This window comes from Coffea eugenioides, chromosome 6 (assembly GCF_003713205.1).
Source record: "Coffea eugenioides isolate CCC68of chromosome 6, Ceug_1.0, whole genome shotgun sequence".
In the NCBI taxonomy this organism is placed as follows: Eukaryota; Viridiplantae; Streptophyta; class Magnoliopsida; order Gentianales; family Rubiaceae; genus Coffea; species Coffea eugenioides.
The window spans coordinates 50,746,225-50,771,907 of record NC_040040.1 but is presented as its reverse complement, the minus strand read 5'-3'; the positions used below and the strand labels follow the sequence as shown (position 1 = coordinate 50,771,907).

At 35.0% G+C, this 25,683-nt stretch overlaps 4 protein-coding genes across 4 annotated transcripts; all 4 read left to right on the top strand.

The window, feature by feature from the left end:
- The first annotated feature begins 394 nt into the window (after positions 1-394).
- LOC113774385 (rust resistance kinase Lr10-like) lies at positions 395-3,332 on the top strand. Its single transcript, XM_027318928.1, has 3 exons — positions 395-981; positions 2,067-2,108; positions 2,191-3,332. Exons 1-3 carry the CDS (start codon positions 543-545, stop codon positions 3,330-3,332), a joined length of 1,623 nt encoding a protein of 540 aa, XP_027174729.1. The 5' UTR covers positions 395-542.
- Positions 3,333-8,500: 5,168 nt separating this feature from the next.
- On the top strand, positions 8,501-9,392 carry LOC113774384. Its single transcript, XM_027318927.1, has 2 exons — positions 8,501-9,218; positions 9,331-9,392. The coding sequence occupies exons 1-2, from the start codon at positions 8,501-8,503 to the stop codon at positions 9,390-9,392; spliced, it is 780 nt and encodes a 259-aa protein (XP_027174728.1).
- Positions 9,393-12,006: 2,614 nt separating this feature from the next.
- Positions 12,007-13,075, top strand: LOC113776259 (rust resistance kinase Lr10-like). The gene has a single exon (XM_027321376.1). The coding sequence runs from the start codon at positions 12,022-12,024 to the stop codon at positions 12,985-12,987; it is 966 nt and encodes a 321-aa protein (XP_027177177.1). The 5' UTR covers positions 12,007-12,021; the 3' UTR covers positions 12,988-13,075.
- Positions 13,076-21,756: 8,681 nt separating this feature from the next.
- On the top strand, positions 21,757-24,823 carry LOC113775969 (rust resistance kinase Lr10-like). Its single transcript, XM_027321033.1, has 3 exons — positions 21,757-22,326; positions 23,402-23,443; positions 23,526-24,823. Exons 1-3 carry the CDS (start codon positions 21,888-21,890, stop codon positions 24,656-24,658), a joined length of 1,614 nt encoding a protein of 537 aa, XP_027176834.1. The 5' UTR covers positions 21,757-21,887; the 3' UTR covers positions 24,659-24,823.
- Positions 24,824-25,683: the final 860 nt, after the last annotated feature.

Sequence of the window (25,683 nt, the reverse complement as noted above, 5' to 3'; positions counted from 1 at the left end):
TTTATTCAATATATTTTTTTTTCCTCTATTGAATGACTACCTGTTCTAAAGTCATTCAAACAAGACAATCATTACTAATGTGAGTATTGTGAAGATAGATCCTGCAAGCAAATAGAAGCGTCTTAACGAATAAACAAATATTTAAATTTAGAAATGTAATCAAAGAAATAATAATGTCAAAGTGTGCTTAAGAACTTCATTTATCTTTTCCTTTGTCCTTCTGACCATTGCAAACAGACACCATGCTGGGTTTGAAGAGTATCGTTGCAGTTTGCTTGGTCCTCATGTTTGCCGTTTGCTTGGCCCTCATCTTTGTTTTTTTAGCTTCTCCGAACCTTGAGAAAGGTCCCAAATGTGAGCACCAATTCATATGCGGGAAAATCCGCATTAATGTCGGTTGCCCTTTTCAAGTTGAGGGCGTTGACTTTAAAAGCTGCGGTGAGTCTGATGTTCGACTCTCTTGCGAGCACAACCGCACAGTTCTGTACTTAGGACCCAACTCCAACAAATATTATGTAGCCGAAGAAAGCATCAGGCAGATCATGCATTCAAAATCGATTCGTATTATGGATCCTGGGGTTGTGAAGAACAACTGCTCCACCGTTCCACTTTACTCAATTCTTGACTTTTCTTATAGTCCTCTAGGCCCTGGTTCTGACGCTTTTCAATTGATTTTTGTGACTTGTAAGAGACCAGTCCATTCTTCTATGTATGTAGACACCTCTCCTTGTTTAACCGCCAGGGAATTTTCCAATCAGGAAATTGCTTATCAGAGCAATTACAGTTATGTAGTGGTCAGTAAATCTTCGGATCTGGTGGCATCTGATATCGAAGAGACATGTACCATCCACAAAATCATTACTTCACGGTTTCAGCACTCTCTGAATGTCAACCTTTCTTTCCAGGACATCCATGACGCCATGGCATCTGGTTTTGAGCTTAAATGGGGTTATATGAACATATGCGAGGGGTCAATTTTCAGTAAGTGCATCCTTTGATTTGTTCTGAGCTCCTGAATTTCATTCAAACTGATTTATATTCCAACTTGAGTTCGTGGCAAATAGTTGGCAATGGAAAGTAACTAATTATTTGTCTTCCTTTGCACAGACTATGAAAGACTATGAAAGCAGGCCATTAAAAGATTGGATAAATTAAATATAACCCCCTATAGTTTTGCATAATGCTAGATGATCTTTCCAAGGTTTCAAAATAGCCATATAACCCATGTAATTTTATGTAAAAATGGAAAATGGACAGAATGCATTATCAGTTATGACGATTAGACCACACATACTTTAAAAGTGCATATGATAAAATCATAATATCCATTTAACTCTCCTATAATTTGCGTAAATATCCACTTTATATCCCTATAATTTTTACATTTATCCACCTAATTTTCCCATGTTTTAATAGAAGGTAGTTAAGTCATCGTTTGATTTAACATTTAAGTAAGGGCATTGTTGGCATTTTAACTAATGACCTTATAAAGACCATTTTTCATTCAATTTCTAGTTACATGAAATCATGGGAGATGAATTGAATATTTTGAAACATTAGGGGATTATGTGGTAATAGATGAAACTATGGGGGTATTAATAATTTACCCTTAAAAATTGGAAATTTCCATAGCAACTAATTTTATAAGCTTGCCCGGGAGCTAATTTTATAAGTTTGCCCGGGAATTTGAATACTATGATATGTGGTAATTTTATAAAAATGTTGGGTACATTTGTAGATACACCAAAAACAAACAAGTAAGAGTATGTTAAAAAAACTGAACCCCGTCTCAAACTTTTGTGGACATAGAAAATTGCAAAACGCAGGCATACATATATAATATCCTTTATCTTACGATTGTTGGTACTAAGCAAAGTTACAATTAATGCAAATTCGGAATTCAAACTTTTTCTTTTCTTTAACCATTAAAAGATCAGAGTGGGAAGATTACAATATAATCTCTCCCTATTACGACATTTATACTCTCGTTCTACTGATAATCAGGCTTCCATGTAATGTTGTAAGGAAACTTGATTTAAGCTAATCATGATATCTTTTTGTTGCAGAATGTTTAGCAGTATACATTAGTGGTCTGGGCCCGTTCGTAGGTAAGCTCTCGAACTGTAATGCATTAAATAAGTTATAACTGTACTTCATTATTGTAAGCTTCTTCATTTGACCCTATTGCAGGTTTTGCCATTGGAGCAAGAGCAATTATTGGTGCTATATTACTAGTTGCATTTCTCATCTATAAGTGCCAACGAAGGCATTTATCGGTATATGATGCTATAGAAGAGTATCTCCAAAGTCGCAACAACTTGATCCCTATCAGGTACTCCTATAAACAAATCAAGAAGATGACCAACAATTTTAAGGAAAAGTTAGGAGAAGGTGGTTATGGTTGTGTATACAAAGCAAAATTGCGGAGTGGTGAACTAGTGGCAATCAAGATGTTGAACAAGTCCAAAGCTAATGGCCAAGAATTCATCAATGAGGTTGCAGCTCTTGGAAGAATTCACCACGTTAATGTGGTGCGATTAGTGGGGTTTTGTGTAACTGCCTCAAAGCATGCACTCGTCTACGATTACATGCCCAATGGATCCCTAGAAAAGTTCATTTTCTCCAAACGTCTGGATGGAAATCCATTAAGTTGGAAGAAGGCAACCGAGATCGCCATGGGTGTAGCTCGAGGGATTGAATACTTGCATCAAGGCTGCAGCATGCAAATTTTGCATTTTGACATAAAGCCACACAACATCTTACTTGATGAAAACTTCACGCCAAAGGTTTCTGACTTTGGACTGGCTAAATTGCATCCTGTTCAAAATAATACTGTAAGTCTAACTGCTGTGAGAGGAACATTAGGATACATGGCTCCAGAATTGTTCTACAAAAGGGTTGGAAAAGTCTCGTCCAAGGCTGATGTATATAGCTTCGGAATGCTACTTATGGAGTTGGTAGGAAGGAGGAGAAACCTTAATGCACATGCTGAGCATTCAAGCCAAATGTACTTCCCTTCATCGATATATGACAAATTTGACCAAGGAGAGAACCTGGAAATTGAAGATGCAACTGAAGATGAAAACAGAACTGCAAGAAAATTAATTTTGATTGCATTGTGGTGTATACAGATGACGCCAGATGATCGGCCTTCAATGAGAGAAGTGGTGGAAATGCTACAAGGTGATCTCACAGCCTTGCGGTTGCCACCAAAACCTCTGTTTTATCCTCCGGATTCCCCTCGGCTGGTGCAGAGCAATAGCTATAGTAGTACTTGCGAAGAGTCAACAGGGCCCCTATGTGAGTCTGTATCTCTTGAAGAAACAGAGTAAAATGATGCAGTTTAATGATCTAAATTTATAAATTTGTTCAATTCTAACTTTGAAAAATGTCAATGTCGGAGCCTGTTACACATCTATAAGTTGTAAAAGCTTTCCAAAAATGTCAATGTTCAACCCCTGTTACTGAGAATTGATCTGATAGACTTTCCAAATTACACCAATTGCAATTTATTGTATAATTTCAACTTGATTGGCCATTACCAAGTCAAAAAGAAATAAGGGATATAATATATTGACTTCATTTCAGCTGGCACTATAGAGAGAGAAGGAGAGAGGGTCTGTTGTAGACCGAATGTACAGGTGTACCGTGGGACAAACAGGTGGAATCCACATATTTGTGTTTTTGTACATTTAGTCTATCTATCATTGAAAAAAAAAAACACGATTCTATATTTTTGGAGAGTGAATTTGCCAAAGTAGGCCCCAATCATGTCACTCTCGAGAAAATGTGGCATAATATTTTGACCGGGGAGGCCAGCTGACCGGTTGTCACCGGAGACCACCACCCTGGACTGCTGTTCATGATGTGGAAGTATAACCTACCAACGTTTAATTGTTTGGTACCAATAATTCATGGAATATTTCGGATTGCTAATTAGTAGACATTTTCTGACGCAATGTTAAAAAAAAAAAAAAAAAAACAACTTGATGTGAATCTTACTGCCACCATTTTGCAAGACTCCAATTACATGCCTGAAATTTTTGTGTTCTTGAGAATAATAGATGTTTTAAAATTCACCCTTAGAAAAACAATCCGTTATGAAACAATTAAAATGTGGATGTCCCTTTGTATTCCCAAGAGAATTAATTCATGATTTATGGCTACATTATATATAGAAGTTACAATCCATAAATCTATTCATGTAGTGGAGAAACTGTTTCATAGGTTTCTTCATATTCTTGTAGTAGTGGGTGTTTAATAGGATTAATGTACCTTTAATCTTGTAGTACCTATATATAGAGGTACATTGACACCCTTTGTGAGGACTTTTGTATTAGTTGAAATAATAAGATAATCACTCTCTATTTCTCTACTTCTTTCTCTAATATCTCCAATATTTCACTTGATATTACAGTGGTTTATTTTATTAGTTTTACAACACGTTATCAGCACGAGTCTCTACTTTTGAGCAAAAGGTGAAAACGGAGGCTTTACCTTGAGTAAAAGTGAAATATGAGATTCTGCTCATGTTTTTTTTTTCGCCAACATCTGTCTATTTATTGAGGTAAATTTCTAACCTATAAATTTATTTCAATTTATTAAGGTTAACCTTTGAATGATTGCAAAATACAAGTGTCTACTATTGAGCAACTACTAAACAAGAACATATACTCTTTGACGTCTTTGAGGTAATATTTCATCTTTTAATTCTACTTATTTATCTTTCGAATTATTTGTTATAAATACTTATATTCTGATGCATTGAGTTTTGGAAATGCTATTATAGAAAATTAATTATGCTTGAAGATCCATTTGTTCTTTGAAATACTTAAAGAAAAAGATGGTCATTATTTCAAAGCCTGGTATGATCAATCTACTTATGGTTGCAAGTACATAATTCTGCTATGTTTAGAATTATTTCTTAGTTGAAAATAATATTCTCTACATATTTCTCAAATATGCTCTTGTAGTAGCAATATTGAGAGAAAATTTGAGAAGTATTTTGTACTTATTACATACTAGTTCTTGTCCATTTCCAGAAGTGAATGCGACTAAATTTCAATTTATTAGTTATGGTTGCTGCCATGACTATGATTTTGGTAAATATATATTTTACCATGACAAGAGAAAAAATTACCACTTGAAGTGGGATAATAATGATGAGGACAAGAAAGTAAGGATCCTGAAGATAAATGTCTCGAAGTACATATGAGGAATCAAAATTATAATAGTATCTTCACATGGCCAATTTCTTTAAACACCCTGAAGGTGTATGATGCTTGATTTAATTTATGATAGTAATTGACTTTTCTTCCTGAAGAAGAAATGGATGTTAAATATTTGGGATCAAAGGATTATGGTGATGATATTTATCTCATAAGAATTATGGTGACAATGATATGTGTCTCATTAATAAGTGCTACTATATACACTATATTCCAATGAGAAAGATAAACACAATCAGTTGTAGTGTTTAAGTGATTGAAAGCTCCAGAAGAGCCACTACTATATTTCTCCCTGTAGGAGAAAAGTTTATCATAAATAAAGCACTACTTTTTACCATGTCTTGAAAAATTTATTGAATTTGAATATCCGTTGAAATGGATATCAAATTGAGATACTAAATGAGACAATAATAGAGATCATGCTTAGAAATCAAATGAGATAAAGGTTAATTATATCATAATAACCATTTGAGAGAGAAATGGTTATCGATATAGTTGTCTTCATTCTCATTTGATTTATAATTATCACCTGCAGTAAACCAGAAGTTTACTGATCTCAATGGATATATGATTTGACAAAAGTGAGAATATTTAAGAGCCGACAAGTATTTATACATACCCCATTTATATTATATATGACTTTAAAAAAAAATTTAAAATTTATGTCGGGTATGAATCACCTTTTACGATTAAATATCGTAAAATATTGATAAGTGATCTATTGAATGATTTATTTGTTCAGATGAACTACGATTCCTGACATTAGGGGAAGGAAAAAATCAACCGAAAGAAAATCACCTGAAAAATTGAATTTTCTCGATCTTCATACAAAATAATGTGAACTAGAAGTTCAAGAAATTCTTCATTTGTAGAAAGTTGTATTTATCGACTCCAGAAGAGTCATTAAATCAACTATTCCTGCAGGAAATACTCTGGTTAAAATTGATGTCCCTGAAGGACATGCACAAGTGCTATAAATAAATTTAAGGCCGGCCTACCTAAATAAGGTATAAATTGATTTCGAATAACTCCGGAGATTAAATAAATGTCATGACAAAATTCAACCTCTTGAAGAGGTCGCTCCCGAAGAGCCAACTCCTGAAGAGAATGAAATCATAGAAAATTTAATTGGAGCCTAATAAAATGTAGCACTTGATATTATAGAAGTTGATGAGGATTATGAATCTAAATCGACTGATGAATGTCGGTATAGAAATGATTGGCCAAAATGGAAAGATGTGATCCAATCTGAATTAGACTCACTGGTTAAAAGAAAAGTTTTGGACTTGTAGTCCAAACACCTGAAGGTGTAAAGCCAGTAAGATATAAATGGGTATTTGTGATAAAAAGAAATGAGAAAAAAGAAATTGTGAGATATAAAGCAAGACTTGTAGCTCAAGAATTTTCACAAAGGTCTGGATTTGATTATGATGAAACGTATTCACCTGTAGTAGATGCTATCACATTTAGATATCTTATGAGTTTTGCAGTACATGAAAAATTAGATATGCGTCTAATGGACATTGTTACTGCATATTTATATGGAAATCTTGAAATTGATATTTATATGAGAATCCCCGAAGGATTCAACATGCCTGAAGCATGCAAATCAAATTCTAAAGATATTTATTCTATTAAATTACAAAGGTCTTTGTATGGCCTCAAACAACCTGGACGTATGTGATATAACCGCCTCAATGAATGTCTAACTAAAGAAGGTTATATCAATGATCCAATATGTCCATGTGTTTTTATCAAGAAAAATGGATCAAATTTTGTGATAATTGCTGTATATGTTGATGATCTAAATTTGATTGGAACTCCTGAAGAAATTCAAAATAATGTTGAATATTTGAAGAAGGATTTTGAGATCAAGAATTTTGGAAAAACAAAATTCTACCTTGATTTACAAATTGAGCATTTGAAAAATGAAATTTTTGTCCACCAAACTGCTTATACCCGGAAGGTATTAAAGCGGTTTTATATGGATAAGGCACATACATTAAGTACTCCAATGGTTGTCAGATCATTAGATCCTAATAAGGATTCTTTTAGACCGCAAGAGGAAGATGGAGAGATACTTGATCCTGAAGTACCATATCTCAGTGCAATTGGTGAAGCATATTGGAATGCGACGATTAAAAGATCTCAAATCATATTTGCATCACGGGGAGAAATTAATACACAGAAATAGGGTACTCTTTTTCCTTCACTAGGGTTTTTGTCCTGATGGATTTTTTCCTAGTAAGGTTTTAACGAGGCATATTCTTTATGTAATAGACATCCAAGGGGAGTGTTATGAAACAACTAAAATGTGGATGTCCCTTTGTATTCCCAAGAGAATTAATTCATGATTTATGGCTACATTATATATAGAAGTTACAATCCATAAATCTATTCATGTAGTGGAGAAACCGTTTCATAGGTTTTTTCATATTCTTGTAGTAGTAGGTGTTTAATAGGATTAATGTACCTTTAATCTTGTAGTACCTATATATAGAGGTACATTGACACCCTTTGTGAGGACTTTTGTATTAGTTGAAATAATAAGATAATCACTCTCTATTTCTCTACTTCTTTCTCTAATATCTCCAATATTTCACTTGATATTATAGTGATTTATTTTGTTAGTTTTACAACACAATCCGACTTTTGAGTTGTTTTGGACTACGTTTAATTGACTTGAAGGATGCGATATCACAAAAGTAGAATTTGAAAATGATAATCTGATTTGAAATCTGGGCAAAAGTATGGAAAGTTCTGATAAATACTACTCAAATCATGATGAGTATTTTATCATTAAGATGAGGGATGATGTTTTACTAGATAGATTGATTTTTTTTTTTTTGGTCTTCAAATATCAACTTTTATTCTTTTGAAAATATCAGTTTAATTAGCTAGTAATGAGAAAATTAAAATAATTATTACTAATTGGGTGATGTGAATATAAATTCCACAAATAGAAGCATCTTAATTAGATGACCAAATCTTTATCTTTATTCATTTAATCAAAGAAAAAACTAGGTCAAAGTGTAATGCAGGAACTTCATTTTCATACCTTTTTTTCTATTGAGCAAGAATCCATTTCCATTCCATCTATATGTTTTATTGGAACAGATAGACTTTTCAAAGCCGAGTATTGCCATTGTTGACCAAGTAAATTGCCGACACTGTTACTGAATTTAACTACTAAGTGACTTGGATTAACAAAGTTTTAATTCATCTTTGAAACTCATAAAGTCTCTTCTTTTTCCTTCTTAAGATAATTGCGGATGGTCACCATGCTTCCTCTGAAGTTTTTCGCTGCAGTTTGTTTTTCCCTCACCATGGTTGTTGAGACTGTTTCTCTGAGATGCCAGCACCAATTCAGGTGCGGGAAAATCCTCATTAAAGTCAGATACCCTCTTGGAGTAGAGGGCGATCCTCGAGGCTGTGGTGACCCTGATGTTCGACTGTCTTGCGAGCGCAATCGTACTGTTTTGTACTTAGGACCCAACTCCCATAAATATTATGTAGCTGAGGAAAGCATCCACGGCAAACATGAAAGCCCCTTATATTCGATTCGCGTAATCGATCCTGAGCTGCAGAAGAACAACTGCTCCACCATTCCACTTTACTCAAATGTTTATCCTTATTTTTATCATAGTTATTTAGGCCCGCATTATGCTGATAATCAAGTGCTATTTGTGATGGTGACTTGCAAGAAACCAGTTGTAGCTCCTCTATACGTCGGCACTGCTCCTTGTGTAACTGCCAAAGAATTGGAAAGCAATTATAGTTATGTTGTAGTTGGCAAAAGAGCTAGTGATCTGGTGGCATCTGATATTGAGGAGACGTGTACCATACACAAAGTCATGTATTCACGATTTCAGCACTTTCTTATTGATAGCACAAGGAATATTTCCTTCAAGGACATCCATGACGCCATGGCATCTGGTTTTGAGCTTGAATATGGGAGATATTTCGACATGTGTAAGAGATCAATTCCCAGTAAGTGCATCATTAATTTAATTGTTCATATTAGTCCTCAATCTCAAACCGATTCATATTCCAGCTTGTATTGTGATAATTAGTTGGGTAAATTATTACTGATCTCTTGCAGTTTCTCATATTATCTCACATGATCGTCTAACATTTCACAACCTCCATGTAAACGTCCTGTAGTTGTAGGTAAAGTGAAGTTTGGCAAAAAGCAACATTCTTAATGTTGTTAGTTAAAATGTTAGGATTATCCTTATGTAAGTGCTAAATAAAGCGATAGCATAATTATGTATATATATGTAAAATCATATATGTCAATATACATATATATATATATGTGTGTGTGTGTGTGTGTGTGTAATATATAGATGAAAAATCATAGGGGTTTTAAATCAGTTTTCAAATTTCATCACATGTTTGAGGCAATCGTTGTGAGATGCTTTCTGTCCATTTTTTTTTTAATTTATATAGAATTATAAGGTGTGTTATGAGTATATTTTCAAATGTTAGAGGGATCATGAAATAATGTTCAAAACCACAAAGAGATGATTGGTGATTTATGCTAATTAGTTTTGTCTTTTGTACAAGGAACAATTGCACCCAATGCCCATATAGGGATCTGATGGTGCAGTGATGAAGCTCAGATACTTTCGTGGAACTTAGAATTATGAGAATAAATGGGCAAATCTATACTTTTTCAATCGCGTTTTTACATTTATAACTATCTTTTTATTTTACGTATATCACATAATAAAAATTATTACAATATTTATTCTAAATATTATTTTGAATAATCTCTATCCAAACACTCCCCTTGCTTTTCTACTATTTAGAGAATTAGAAAATAAAGGATAATTCATGTCTCCAAAATCAACTGATATGGACATTAGTCAATCATAGCAATTAAAATAAGCAATTTGTTGACTTTGAGCATATATTTATAGTTTATAGAACCGCCATACCCTGTTTTGGTGTAAACAATTTAATATTACTTCTTAGAAATCCACTCATACTTATCCAATAAGCACCAATACCGTTCAAATACAATTATTGTCAATGCAACTTCTAGAGTAAAAATTACTACTTATAGATAATTACTATAATTTAAATATATTTTTAGGGTTCTTATTTTATTTTTAGGAGAACACCTCCGTTTTCCCGCTAGCCACCACCACCTTCCACGGCCCCTTCACCGCCTTTCTCCCTCACCCCCAATATCTCCTTGCTGCCTTCTCTTTGCCCTCCTTCCGCTGGTACCTCTTTCTTCCGATCCCTCCTCTCTTTTCCCCCTCACCCTGCAACCTAGGGGGCAGCGTCGCAATGGGGAAAATAGAGGGGGAAAGGTCGAGACCAGAGAGGTAAGGGAGGAGGAAAGAGGTGGTAGGTGTGGGAGGGGGAAGGAAGAGATGGGCTAATTATAAGGGTTAATTCCACTTTGTCCCCCCAAACTTTGGACGATTATCCACTTAAGTCCCTAAACTTCAAAATGGGACACTTAAGTCCCTAAACTTATAAATACCTCCCACTTAAGTCCCTGAACTTATAAAATGGGACACTTAAATCCCTAAACCCTTATAAAATGGGACACTTCGACCACCAACGGCATTCAGGATTTGTTAACAATTTTCCTTAAGTGGGAGGTATTTATAAGTTTAGGGACTTAAGTGTCCCATTTTGAAGTTTAGGGACTTAAGTGTCCCATTTTGAAGTTTAGGGACTTAAGTGGATAATCGTCCAAAGTTTGGGGGGACAAAGTGGAATTAACCCTAATTATAATGGTACGAAGATATGGATAGTGGGGTTAATGAAGGGTAATGGTGAGAGAAGAGATGTGACGTACCATAAAGCTTAAGCATCAGTTTTTCTTAATCTTTTTTTTTTTTTGTATTTTATGGCATTTTTGCAGAGTGTTAGTGTATATAAAGTATACGTTTTTGTTATATCGATGAATGTAGTACAAAAGCACACAAAGTGCACAAATTTCTAAACTAAATTTCGCACAAATAGAAGGGAAAGTTTGGTGAACTCTTGAGGAGTGATGAAATACTATACTTTTGGGTTGTGGCGATTTACTCCTAGGTTAAACAAGAAAAGAGAAGATCCCGCGCTGGATTCAGTCTAAATTGAGTTTCATTTCCTAGGAACACAAGTCTCATTGTACACTAGAGACACATTTGGCCTTTTTGAAATTTCATTAATAAACTAATATTCCAATTGTAAAAAAAACATATATATTTTTTAATATTTTAAAGATATTTTTGAGTTTGAGGTTTTCTGTTACACATCACTATATTTGATTACTTTATATATCGACAAGTTTCTCAAAATAAATTGACCATGAGAGACATTTTAAACGTTGTACTCTTATCCATTATTGCATGGGACGTGTGTAAATTGGATAGGTAGCATAATGAGATAATGTAATAGATAAAATTGTAACAAAAATCTTTTACTACTATTATCTAATCTAATTGTCTTGGTAATCACGATTCCCTTTTGGATGCAGCATGTGTAAAAATGATGGGAAGGATGGCAGGCGAATTGCTACGTAAGCTTTCAAACTTTTCCTTTATGAATGAATTAAATACTGTTAAACCGCGTAATTATGTTATACGTTGTCTGCTTCGTCTTTGACTCCATTACAGCTTTCATTATTCTACCAAGAGCAATTATTGGCATTATACTCTTGCTTGCATTTCTCATCTACAAGTGCCAACGAAGGCATTTATCGGTATATGATGCTATAGAAGAGTATCTCCAAAGTCGCAACAACTTGATCCCTATCAGGTACTCCTATAAACAAATCAAGAATATGACCAACAATTTTAAGGAAAAGTTAGGAGAAGGTGGTTATGGTTGTGTATACAAAGCAAAATTGCGTAGTGGTGAACTAGTGGCAATCAAGATGTTGAACAAGTCCAAAGCTAATGGTCAAGAATTCATCAATGAGGTTGCAGCTCCTGGAAGAATTCACCACGTTAATGTGGTGCGATTAGTGGGGTTTTGTGTAACTGCCTCAAAGCATGCACTCGTCTACGATTACATGCCTAATGGATCCCTAGAAAAGTTCATTTTCTCTGAACGTCTGGATGGAAATCCATTAAGTTGGAAGAAGGCAGCCGAGATCGCCATGGGTGTAGCTCGAGGGATTGAATACTTGCATCAAGGCTGCAGCATGCAAATTTTGCATTTTGACATAAAGCCACACAACATCTTACTTGATGAAAACTTCATGCCAAAGGTTTCTGACTTTGGACTGGCTAAATTACATCCTGTTCAAAATAATACTGTAAGTCTAACTGCTGTGAGAGGAACGTTAGGATACATGGCTCCTGAATTGTTCTACAAAAGGGTTGGAAAAGTCTCATCCAAGGCTGATGTATATAGCTTCGGAATGTTACTTATGGAGTTGGTAGGGAGGAGGAGAAACCTTAATGCACATGCTGAGCATTCAAGTCAAATATACTTCCCTTCATGGATATATGACAAATTTGACCAAGGAGAGAACCTGGAAATTGAAGATGCAACTGAAGATGAAAACAGAACTGCAAGAAAATTAATTTTGATTGCATTGTGGTGTATACAGATGACGCCAGATGATCGGCCTTCAATGAGAGAAGTGGTGGAAATGCTACAAGGTGATCTCACAGCCTTGCAGTTGCCACCAAAACCTCTGTTTTATCCTCCGGATTCCCCTCAGCTGGTGCAGAGCAATAGCTATAGTAGTACTCGCGAAGAGTCAACAGGTGAGTCTGTATCACTTGAAGAAACAGAGTAAGATGATGCAGCTTAATGATCTAAATTTATAAATGTCAATGTCACTGCCTATGCAATGTCCCTGTTTGCTATGCAATCATCTAGTCATGTAATATATATAGCTCGTAACATTTTGAACTTACATAGATATATATGTGTGTGTGTGTGTGTGTGTGTGTGACTATAAATAATGGCAGAGTCAAGACTCTAAAATTAGAAGGGTCAATTATTATTGCCATGTGAAATGTAGTACCAATAATTTACGATTAGAGAATGTCTATATAGTATTATAATATAGCAGTAAAGGGTTTGGAAACGTTCAAAAAAAATTTTCGGATTTACATCAATGTATATATCTTGACTAGATCCCACGTTCTTGTGAAACATAGGACTTGTAAATTTTAAACTGCTTAGGGAAGCAATGAATGTAAGAAAATTTAAAAAATTTTATGGGAGTAAAGTAGAAAAGAAAGAGAATTTCAAATATTTTAGGGGAACGCATGGAAATTAACATAAAACATTTACAAACCTCTACAAAAAAGAAAAAAAAAACTCTCAAAGTTGAGGTGCGGTACTGCTCATCCTCAAGAAATTGTAACTCCGCCGCTAACCAAAAGTCACAGTATTCATTCATTCGTGCCGTTGCCTAACTTAAATCAGTGGGCTTTTCCACGTTAGGCTGGTCAAAACTGTCAAAATTGTATTTTTTGGTTCCTGTATTTTGTGACCTTTCCAGCAATGTTTTAAAACTCGGACCGTTAATTGAACCGGTGAGATGTTCAAGTCAAGGTTCAATCGGTCGAACCGGGTCAACTTTGGTTCAATGATTTTTTAAAAAATAATTTATATAAATATATATGTGCACAAAATAAGACATGCAATAAACTCATTTAAAACTTCATATAATAAAAATTTTAATATTTTCGAGTAACTTGGATTTTCAAAAGTAATTTTTTTAAATTATAAGTTGAAACAAATAAATTTCATCTCAATCTCAATTATATTTACCAAAAAATAATCTTAAATTCAATCCAAAATATACCACAATATTTTGAAATTATACAAAATTCACATATATGGGAATTTAGATATTGTGAGTTTAAATTTTAATTTAAGTTTTTGGGATTTAGAAATTGCAATTAAAAAAAAAAAGAAGTTTGGAGTTTAAAGAAAGTCAGGAGAACCGAAAAATAGAAATGCAAACTTGATAAGAAACAAAACATGACATAAAATGAGTGGTTGTGGCATTTAATAATTAGTCTTTAGGGTTTAAGAAAAATAATTCTTTTTTAATTTTTTTTCAATTTAATGGATAAAAATAAAATTAAAAGATGGAAGAAAACATCAATAAATTAAAACTAAAGATGTTTGGTTAAAAAGAGAGTGACAAAAGAAAAGAAAAGAGAGAAAAAGAGTTGAAAATTAGAAAGAATGAGTCATAAGAGAATGAGATTTTGTAGAATAAATGGAGAAAAGAAAAATGGATGTTTGTTTTATATAAATGATTTATCTTAAAAAATTCATAAGATGTAATGGTACAATGATTATTACATTAGTTTTTCATCACAAAGGTCCTGAGTTGAATTCTTGGTAGTTGCGTTTTGCAAAACTTAAAAAAAATTAAGAAGAAAGTTAAAAAATCGAAAATCACCGGTTCGCCGGTTCTCACGGGATTGACCGGTTTTGATCGATTTTCTGACAAAGTCAACTATAGTATAGAATCGGACCGATACCATGGCCGATTCGCGATTTAACCGGTTGAACCGACCGATCTGATCTGATTTTCAAAACATTGCTTTCCAGTCAAGCTGATTTAGAGCAGTGTATGAGTTTTTACTTTCTTTATCTAAAAACTGAAGAAGCATAAATATTGAATTTACTCCCTTTTATTTCCCCTTGGTGGTTATTCAGAGCAAATCCCTTGCCTTGATTTGGCCAACAAGTCATATTGCATCTCATAATAAACCACAATTCTCAATGTACCATCCAATAATTATATATCTCAGCTTTTAGTATTCTTTTTCGTCATAGCTACTGTCCATTTTTGTCATAGCTACTGTCATGATAAACCTTCTCCAGTTTGCTTGCACGATCCATTATTTCTATGGATGAAACCTTTTGGAGACCGTTTGAGCTTCTTTTAAGTACGGTAGCTTAATAAAATTTCTTTTCTTTAACCCCACTAATTTGTAATTGTTACGTCAACTCACCAGAGGATGATGTTCAGTTTCGGTAATGGATTTAGGAATATTTTGTTTTTAACCCCACTTATAACTCACTTTCGACAAAGAAGCATAGTAAGGGACTAACTTTTGCAACTTTACCCCGCAGGAAACAAGGCCAAAGTGAAGTTATTGTCTTATCCTGTCTTAATCTCCTGTTTTCCGTTATAATCCTCCATCCTTGGAGTCCACCAAGTCCAATCTAAAGTCTGTAGTCTAGACGTTACTCTTTCTTTATATTTCGTAGAAAGTCTATCAGTTGGAATGTGGAGCATTTATCTTCAAGCAAGCAGAATCCAAGATACTTGTCACCTATAAGTGCCAACGGAGGCATTTATCGATGTATGACGGTATAGAAGAGTATCTCCAAAGTCGCAACAACTTGATCCCTATCAGGCACTCCTACCAACAAATCAAGAAGATGACTAACAATTTTAAGGAAAAGTTAGGAGTAGGTGGTTATGGTTGTGTATACAGAGGAAAATTGTGCAGTGGTCGACTAGTAGCAATCAAGATATTGAGCAAGTCCAAAGCTAATGGTCAAGAATTCATCAACGAGGTTGCAACTATCGGGAAAATTCACCACATTATTGCGATGCGATTAGTGAGATTTTGTGTTACTGCCTCAAACCGTGCACTCGTCTATGATTACATGCCCAATGGATTGCTATAAAATTTCATTTCCTCCAACGGTCTAGATGGAAATCCAATAAGTTGGAATAAAGCCATCGAGATCACCATGGGTGTAGCTCGAGGGATGAATACTTGCATCAAGGCTGCAGCATGCAAATGTTCCTTTTTGACATAAAATCACACTTCAGTCTGATTGCTGTGAGAGCAACATTAGGATACATGGCTCCAGAGATATAGAGATATCAAGCCAATTTCCTAACACTACGATAGCTACAAAAGAATTGTCCTACGTAGCTCTATATCTCTGGATGAAACAGTGTAGATAAAGCAGCCAATGATCTGAATTGATAAACTAATTGCAATTTAACTTCGAAAAATATCAATTTTACTGACTATGTAATATGTAACATATTATAAGTTGTCAATGCTTTCCAAGATTTGATTGTGCCTGTGCGAATACGTTTCTTCGCTCTTCTCCTTCCACCATAAATCCTAGGCGTATGCAATATACCTGTTTTCTGCACAATTATCTAGTCATCTAAAATCTCATCAATATTTTTCGAGCAACATTTTGAACTTATGTAGACATCCGTGACATTAAAAGTCATTGTGTCAGCACCAAACTTAATGCATTGGCTTTCCTAGGCTAGACTCTTCAAAACTGTTAAGAAAGATATTTGCTTTTGGCTGTCTTAGCTTCTGAATATTTTCTTTTTTTTAGATTCTGAATATTATATAATCGTTCAACCCTATTCTTGTCGCTGATTTTCTTGTTCGGGAGCCAACCTGATCCAGAGCCGCGTATGAGATTATTTTTTCTTTTTGTGGAAAACGAGGAAGCATGAAAAATAATCAGTTTACCCTCCCTATTATTTTTTCCCTTTGGTTTTTATCCCTTCGATAAATCTTCTTCAGTTTATTTGCAAGTATCGATAGTTGAATGGACAAACAGTCCGTTTACAAGTGTCGGGAGTGTCATCTAGTTTCAGAAGTTTTATATACATGATTGGTGACAGGTGTCGAACCTGTGCAATAATAATTACCTACTCAAGAAAAATATAAATTTTGTGTATAGCGGTGAGTAGGGTCGAATCCACAGGGAACGGGTAGGAAATTGTTTCTTTCAAAGTCAATAGAACAAAATTGGGGGATTTTTAATGGGAGGCAAATAAAAAATAAGAATAAAAATAAAGCAAACTAAATTCAAAACTAATTCTCAAAGCACAAGTTACTAAAAGTAGCAATTAATAAAATTCTACCCAAAGGATCAACTGCTCAGACACGGTCCAATTAAATGATCATCGATGCAAAGATATTTTATTCATCAATCACTAGGTTGGTTATAACTATCAACAAGTTCTTAAGGTACGATCATTGACTGCTTCTCTAACCAGAAAACAACCCTAGGTACGACCGTAGGAATTTAATTATTCAGTTGTATTAAAGCTAGAAGAACCCAACCCTGACCAATAAACACGCTAAGAGGGTTTATTTAAATCAGATCTTACGTTTCCCCAACATAAAACCAATTATGGTGGTTGCCACTAGGTATCAACTAAACGAACAATTACGGATTCAATTTAGTTAATGTGACAGTAGGCTATTAGATTAAATCAAAAATCCGCCCGTTGATATTCAATTAATAAAATATCCATGAACAATTAATTCAGGAAACGCATGAATAGCAACAAATTGAAAGAAATAATGAAGATTCGATTAGATCTCACATATATTATGGACTACGCCCTCGCATCAACGTTTAGGTAGAGGAGAAAATTAACCGCTTCTCATCGTGTCAATCCCACGTGATTTAATTGAATTCATTCAATTAATTACCGAAGAGTTGGGGAAGGTGAATTAATTGAAGAAACAACAGAGAAGACCCTGACTTCGCCTTCGTTTTGGAGCGCAATTACAAAGCAAAAGGCTAACCTTTTGCTAAAATATAATTAATTACCAGAATTGTCCAGAGCAAGGGTTAAAAGTCAAAAGGAAAAAGACGTCTGGCCTATTCTAATTGCTACTGAAGAGAAGAAAAAAGGGAAAAAGCGTCTGATGCTACAAAAAACAAAAAAAAAGCAAACATCTGATACTATATTTGAAAACCAAAGCCAATGTCCAGTAACCGCCGCAGGAGAAGTCCACCCAAAAAAGTCCTCTTCAAAGCTTTTCTCTTTTGGGGTTTTAATCCCATGTGTCTGGTCCACGTGGGCCACTTTTGGTTTCCTGATGTTCCACTTGTTTTGTCAGTCCCGCGGTCCGGCTTTTAGGTGTAACTCTTCAGTTTCTGGTATGGGCACGCCATGAAATAGAGAGTCTTCTGAAAATTTGCCTCGTGAAAACACTTTTTACACCAATCACCTACAATTCATACAAATATGAAATATGAGCAACATCACAATACTTTGCACGGTAAGTAGCCAAAATTAGGACAAAATAACAGTGTAAAATGTGCCAAATAATTGCTCTATCAAATCCCCCTACACCTAGACAATGCTTGTCCTCAAGTATTTTGAAGCTCAGAAGCACAATCAAGGTAGCCACGGTATCATAGTCGTCTATATTTAACACAAACATCCCGCATTCCCGACAATATCGCCGAAATTAGAAAATACCAGACAGGTAATTAGCCCAAGGATATAAATAATATTATACGTCACCTTCAAGAGAATATGTAAATACTAGGAACACTCAAATCAACATCACGAAATGGAATTACCATAGACTTGCACATTTATCACATCTCCACCACTAAAAAGTGAACTAAATACATAAATCAAAGGGACTTTAATAGAGTTGTAATGGGGTTTAGGTAAAAGGTGGGATAAGAAGGTGAAGATAAGGTATAATGTATCAAGAGAATGTCCGATATCCACCACATAACCACAATGCTTCATCAGAGGAAATTCACTAATTAAGGCAGTTTCACTTGCTGTACTCACTGCGCAAGAGTCGAAACTCGTCCCTTTTTTTTTTTTTAACAAGTGGCTTGCAAGGCGTGGGCACGCCTTGTAGGTCAGAGTCTTCTGTTCACGAGATGTTTTTTTTTTTTTTTTGGAGAGGACGTCTTGCAAGGTGTGGGCACGCCCTGAAAGACAGAGTCTTCTGCTCATCAGCTTTTTGTCAATATTTCCCCTTTTTGTTCCAGATGCACAAAGATAGCATTATACAAATGCTATTCTAACAACACTTGCGACTTTAGGTATATCCGCCTCACACAAATGATGAAATTCAGACATCCCTTAACAACACAGGGGTGAACAAGGAAGTCTAAAAAGGTCTTGGGTTACCAAATACAACTATCAAAACAAAGGAGAGGAATAAAAGCTCAAATTGGTCCACTATTGGGAGACAAGATAAAGGCATGGTTTGTAGAAAGCAAAAAAAAAGGTTAGATAGATCCTAAATGCCCTTATCATTTCAAATGCATCCAGTTCTACAAAATGTGGTCTCGACATGTATAAAATAGAAAGTTCTAAAATGCCAATGCCATGTGTGATACCCACTCAATCAAACAAAAATAGAGCAAACAGGAATAATGTGCTCATGCATGGCTCAAAAGCTCCCAAAAGTTTTAAGAACAGGTAAAGTCCAGCAAATTCAACATTCAACAATACTGTCAAGGCAAAACGAAATGCATAGCTAGTATATCTAACCACATACCCGTGCACCTTGATTGTGTTATTCATCATAGCAATGGCAACAGTTGAAAAATATTGTGGGCGCCCTAAACTAGCCCTTCAAACCGTTGTGGTCTTCTTCTTCCGCACTCTCAAAACCCAACATCCCTAACCTTCCATCGAATTATTGACAAGCACATGTCAGTGAAAATCCATTAGTAAGAGCTACTGCATCATTTACGTATTCTTCTTGTTTCATTCTTGGTGTTGTTCACGCATTGATTCCTCGGCACAAATTTGAAGCAAATTGATGGCCCACTCAATTTTGCTCCTAATAAGTTATTGAAGGATAGGAGTGGAAGGTGGGATTTTAACTATTTGCCATATATAGAGGGTGACATATATTTTGAGATGGAAAAAAAAATAAAGTTTGATAATATAATGGAACAGAGTGTGTACCATTTATGATGTTGTTGTAAAATAATGGGCCTATTTGTACCCAAGGTCTTTGGTGAATTTTTCTTTGATAAGTTTTTTACACCCATTAGTTATAGGAATCTCAAAAAACTTCTAAAAATTTATAAAATGCATACCTCAAAATATCTTAAAACACATAAAATTTTTTTTCCTTTATTCCTTTCTTTTTCACCGGTGTTGGCCGACACCACCTCCACTAGCACCAGTATCTTTCTTTCTCTCTCTCTTGCCACCTCCTCGCCCACGTCCCCTGTTGAGAGAGATAGAGTTCTAATGATCTTGATGTAACTAAAAAATATAGGCATTTGTGGGTTCAATGTGAAAATTGTAACGGACTAAATTATAATAAATTTTTAAATAAAAAATGAATATTTGTGATCAATGTGGATATCATTTGAAAATGAACAGTTCAAAAAAAATTGAACTTTCGATCGATCCTGGTACTTGGGGGAAAAAAAAAAGGAAGCGCAGGCGGTGGGGGAGTGGGGTACTGGCAGTGGAGAGGAAGAATGGAGGGAAAAGGAAGGAGGGAGAAAAGAAGAGGAAAAAAAGAAAGAAGAAGAAAAGAAAAAAGAATTTTTTTTTACACATTGATCCAACTACACAAAAAGTTTTCTACAATTCTTAAAGTAAATTACAGTAAAATTTATATAAATATCCAAAAAACTCACAATCCAAACGAGGTGATTAATGTTCTAAGTTTGTACTGTGATTGCATTTTTTTTTTTTTGTACATAGAGGACAACATACTTACCGTCCCTTCCCATTTGTTACTCAATCCAACCTTACCCCAATATATTCCGATACTTAATTTACAGTATTAAAGAAATGATTTCCTATCTGTTCAATTGAACTTAACCATCCCGGAATTATTGCTGCCCACAGCCCATACAATGCACGTAACTCCATACGAGTCCATGGAAACTCGAGTCCATGGAAATCACCAAGTCTGCCGATATAACAAATTTATAAAATGGGAAGGACAGACTAGAAATTAGTAACAGATAGACTTCGACTCGGTCGGGCTTTCCTATTCGACTTTGACTCAGTCGGGCATTCCTATTCTCAGTCACAGGGTAGAAATTCACACGTGGCCCCGTACTGTGCGTCGTCCCAGAAAATGGGTTCAAACGCATTTCGGTCAAAGCTGCACATGTTACTTTTTCTTGGACTGAAAAATGAAAATGCACTAATTTTCAATGTGTATTTTATCATAAAAAAAGTTAATATATCATTTTTTGAGTCAAATATAAATTTTTATTTATTAGAATAAATCATTTATACATTGTCGGTATATACATTAGTAGTAAGTTTGAATATATTCTGTATGTGCATAGTTTACAATTCAACTCCAAATTGAGATAATGTGATATACATCAAGTCTTGCTAATGTATACATTCTCGATATATACAAAATTAATACTTGCTTTATTCAATATATTTTTTTTTCCTCTATTGAATGACTACCTGTTCCTAAAGTCATTCAAACAAGACAATCATTACTAATGTGAGTATTGTTAAGATAGATCCTGCAAGCAAATAGAAGCGTCTTAACGAATAAACAAATATTTAAATTTAGAAATGTAATCAAAGAAATAATTATGTCAAAGTGTGCTTAAGAACTTCATTTATCTTTTCCTTTGTCCTTCTGACCATTGCAAACAGACACCATGCTGGGTTTGAAGAGTATCATTGCAGTTTGCTTGGTCTTCATGTTTGCAGTTTGCTTGGCCCTCATCTTTGTTTTTTTAGCTTCTCCGAACCTTGAGAAAGGTCCCAAATGTGAGCACCAATTCATATGCGGGAAAATCCGCATTAATGTCGGTTGGCCTTTTCAAGTTGAGGGCGTTGACTTTAAAAGCTGCGGTGAGTCTGATGTTCGACTCTCTTGCGAGCACAACCGCACAGTTCTGTACTTAGGACCCAACTCCAACAAATATTATGTAGCCGAAGAAAGCATCAGGAAGATCATGCACTCAAAATCGATTCGTATTATGGATCCTGGGGTTGTGAAGAACAACTGCTCCACTGTTCCACTGTACTCAATTCTTGACTTTTCATATAGTCCTCTAAGCCCTGGTTCTGACGCTTTTCTGTTGATTTTTGTGACTTGTAAGAGACCAGTCCATTCTTCTATGTATGTAGACACCTCTCCTTGTTTAACCGCCAGGGAATTTTCCAATCAGGAAATTGCTTATCAGAGCAATTACAGTTATGTAGTGGTCAGTAAATCTTCGGATCTGGTGGCATCTGATATCGAAGAGACATGTACCATCCACAAAATCATTACTTCACGGTTTCAGCACTCTCTGAATGTCAACCTTTCTTTCCAGGACATCCATGACGCCATGGCATCTGGTTTTGAGCTTAAATGGGGTTATATGAACATATGCGAGGCGTCAATTTTCAGTAAGTGCATCCTTTGATTTGTTCTGAGCTCCTGAATTTCATTCAAACTGATTTATATTCCAACTTGAGTTCGTGGCAAATACTTGGCAATGGAAAGTAACTAATTATCTGTCTTCCTTTGCACAGACTATGAAGGCAGGCCATTAAAAGATTGGATAAATTACATATGATCCCCTATAGTTTTGCATAATGCTAGATGATCTTTCTAAGGTTTCAAAATAGCCATATAACCCATGCAGTTTTATGTAAAAATGGAAAATGGATAGAATGCATAATTAGTTACGACGATTAGACCACACATACTTTAAAAGTGCATATGATAAAATCATAATATCCATTTAACTCTCCTATAATTTGCGTAAATATCCACTTTATATCCCTATAATTTTTACATTTATCCACCTAATTTTCCCATGATTTAATAGAAGGTAGTTAAGTCATCGTTTGATTTAACATTTAAGTAAGGGCATTGTTGGCATTTTAACTAATGACCTTATAAAGACCATTTTTCGTTCAATTTCTAGTTTACATGAAATCATGGGAAATGAATTGAATATTTTGAAACATTAGGGGATTATGTGGTAATAGATGAAACTATGGGGTATTAATAATTTACCCTTAAAAATTGGAAATTTCCATAGCAACTAATTTTATAAGTTTGCCTTGGAACTAATTTTATAAGTTTGCCCGGGAATTTGAATACTATGATATGTGGTAATTTTATAAAAATGTTGGGTACATTTGTAGATACACCAAAAACAAACAAGTAAGAGTATGTTAAAAAAACTGAACCCCGTCTCAAACTTTTGTGGACATAGAAAATTGCAAAACGCAGGCATACATATATAATATCCTTTATCTTACGATTGTTGGTACTAAGCAAAGTTACAATTAATGCAAATTCGGAATTCAAACTTTTTCTTTTCTTTAACCATTAAAAGATCAGAGTGGGAAGATTACAATATAATCTCTCCCTATTACGACATTTATACTCTCGTTCTACTGATAATCAGGCTTCCATGTAATGTTGTAAGGAAACTTGATTTAAGCTAATCATGATATCTTTTTGTTGCAGAATGTTTAGCAGTATACATTAGTGGTCTGGGCCCGTTCGTAGGTAAGCTCTCGAACTGTAATGCATTAAATAAGTTATAACTGTACTTCATTATTGTAAGCTTCTTCATTTGACCCTATTGCAGGTTTTGCCATTGGAGCAAGAGCAATTATTGGTGCTATATTACTAGTTGCATTTCTCATCTATAAGTGCCAACGAAGGCATTTATCGGTATATGATGCTATAGAAGAGTATCTCCAAAGTCGCAACAACTTGATCCCTATCAGGTACTCCTATAAACAAATCAAGAAGATGACCAACAATTTTAAGGAAAAGTTAGGAGAAGGTGGTTATGGTTGTGTATACAAAGCAAAATTGCGGAGTGGTGAACTAGTGGCAATCAAGATGTTGAACAAGTCCAAAGCTAATGGCCAAGAATTCATCAATGAGGTTGCAGCTCTTGGAAGAATTCACCACGTTAATGTGGTGCGATTAGTGGGGTTTTGTGTAACTGCCTCAAAGCATGCACTCGTCTACGATTACATGCCCAATGGATCCCTAGAAAAGTTCATTTTCTCCAAACGTCTGGATGGAAATCCATTAAGTTGGAAGAAGGCAACCGAGATCGCCATGGGTGTAGCTCGAGGGATTGAATACTTGCATCAAGGCTGCAGCATGCAAATTTTGCATTTTGACATAAAGCCACACAACATCTTACTTGATGAAAACTTCACGCCAAAGGTTTCTGACTTTGGACTGGCTAAATTACATCCTGTTCAAAATAATACTGTAATTCTAAGTGCTGTGAGAGGAACATTAGGATACATGGCTCCAGAATTGTTCTACAAAAGGGTTGGAAAAGTCTCATCCAAGGCTGATGTATATAGCTTCGGAATGCTGCTTATGGAGTTGGTAGGAAGGAGGAGAAACCTGAATGCACATGCTGAGCATTCAAGCCAAATGTACTTCCCTTCATGGATATATGACAAATTTGACCAAGGAGAGAACCTGGAAATTGAAAATGCAACTGAAGATGAAAACAGAACTGCAAGAAAATTAATTTTGATTGCATTGTGGTGTATACAGATGACGCCAGATGATCGGCCTTCAATGAGAGAAGTTGTGGAAATGCTACAAGGTGATCTCACAGCCTTGCAGTTGGCACCAAAACCTCTGTTTTATCCTCCGGATTCCCCTCGGCTGGTGCAGAGCAATAGCTATAGTAGTACTTGCCAAGAGTCAACAGTTGACTCTGTATCTCTTGAAGAAACAGAGTAAGATGATGCAGCTTAATGTCAATGTCACAGCCTGTACAATGTCCCTGTTTGCTATACAATTATCTAGTCATGTAATATATATAGCTCGTAACATTTTGAACTTACATAGATATATATTTGACTACAAATAATGGCAGAGTCAGGACTCTAAAGTTAGAAGGGTCAATTATTATTGCCATGTGAAATGTAGTACTAATAATTTACGATCAGAGAATGTCTATGTAGTATTATACTATAGCAGTAAAGGGTTTGGAAACGTTAAAAAAAAAATTTCGGATTTACATCAATTTATATATCTTGACTAGATCCCACGTTCTTGTGAAACATATGACTTGTAAATTTTAAACTGCTTAGGGAAGCAATGCATGTAAGAAAATTTTAAAAATTTTATGAGAGTAAAGTAGATAAGAAAGAGAATTTCAAATATTTTAGGGGAACGCATGGAAATTAACATAAAACATTTACAAACCTCTACAAAAAAAAAAAAACAAAAACAAAATCTCTCAAAGTTGAGGTGGGGTACTGCCCATCCCCAAGAATTTGTAACTCTGCCACTCTCTAAAAGTAACAATATTCTTTCATTCGTGCCGTTGCCTAACTTAATTCAGTGGGCTTTTACACGTTAGGCTGGTCAAAACTGTCAAAATTGTTTTTTTTTTTTTTTGGGTAACTTTATTTTGTGACCTTTCCCGTCAAGCTGATTTAGAGCTGTGTATGAGTTTTTACTACTTTATCTGAAAACTGAGGAAGCATAAATATTGAATTTACTCACTATTATTTCCCCTTGGTGGTTATTCAGGGCAAATCCCTTGCCTTGATTTGGCCAACAAATCACATTGCATCTCATAATAAACCACAATTCTCAATGTACCATCCAATATTTATATATCTCAGCTTTTAGTATTTCTTTTTGTCTTAGATGCTGTCCATTTGGAGCCTCTTAAATCACGATGTTTAATTGTACATGATTGTTGGGTTTTTGGCTCCCAACTCACGTGTAAAAGTCCAAAATTAATGGGTAATTGT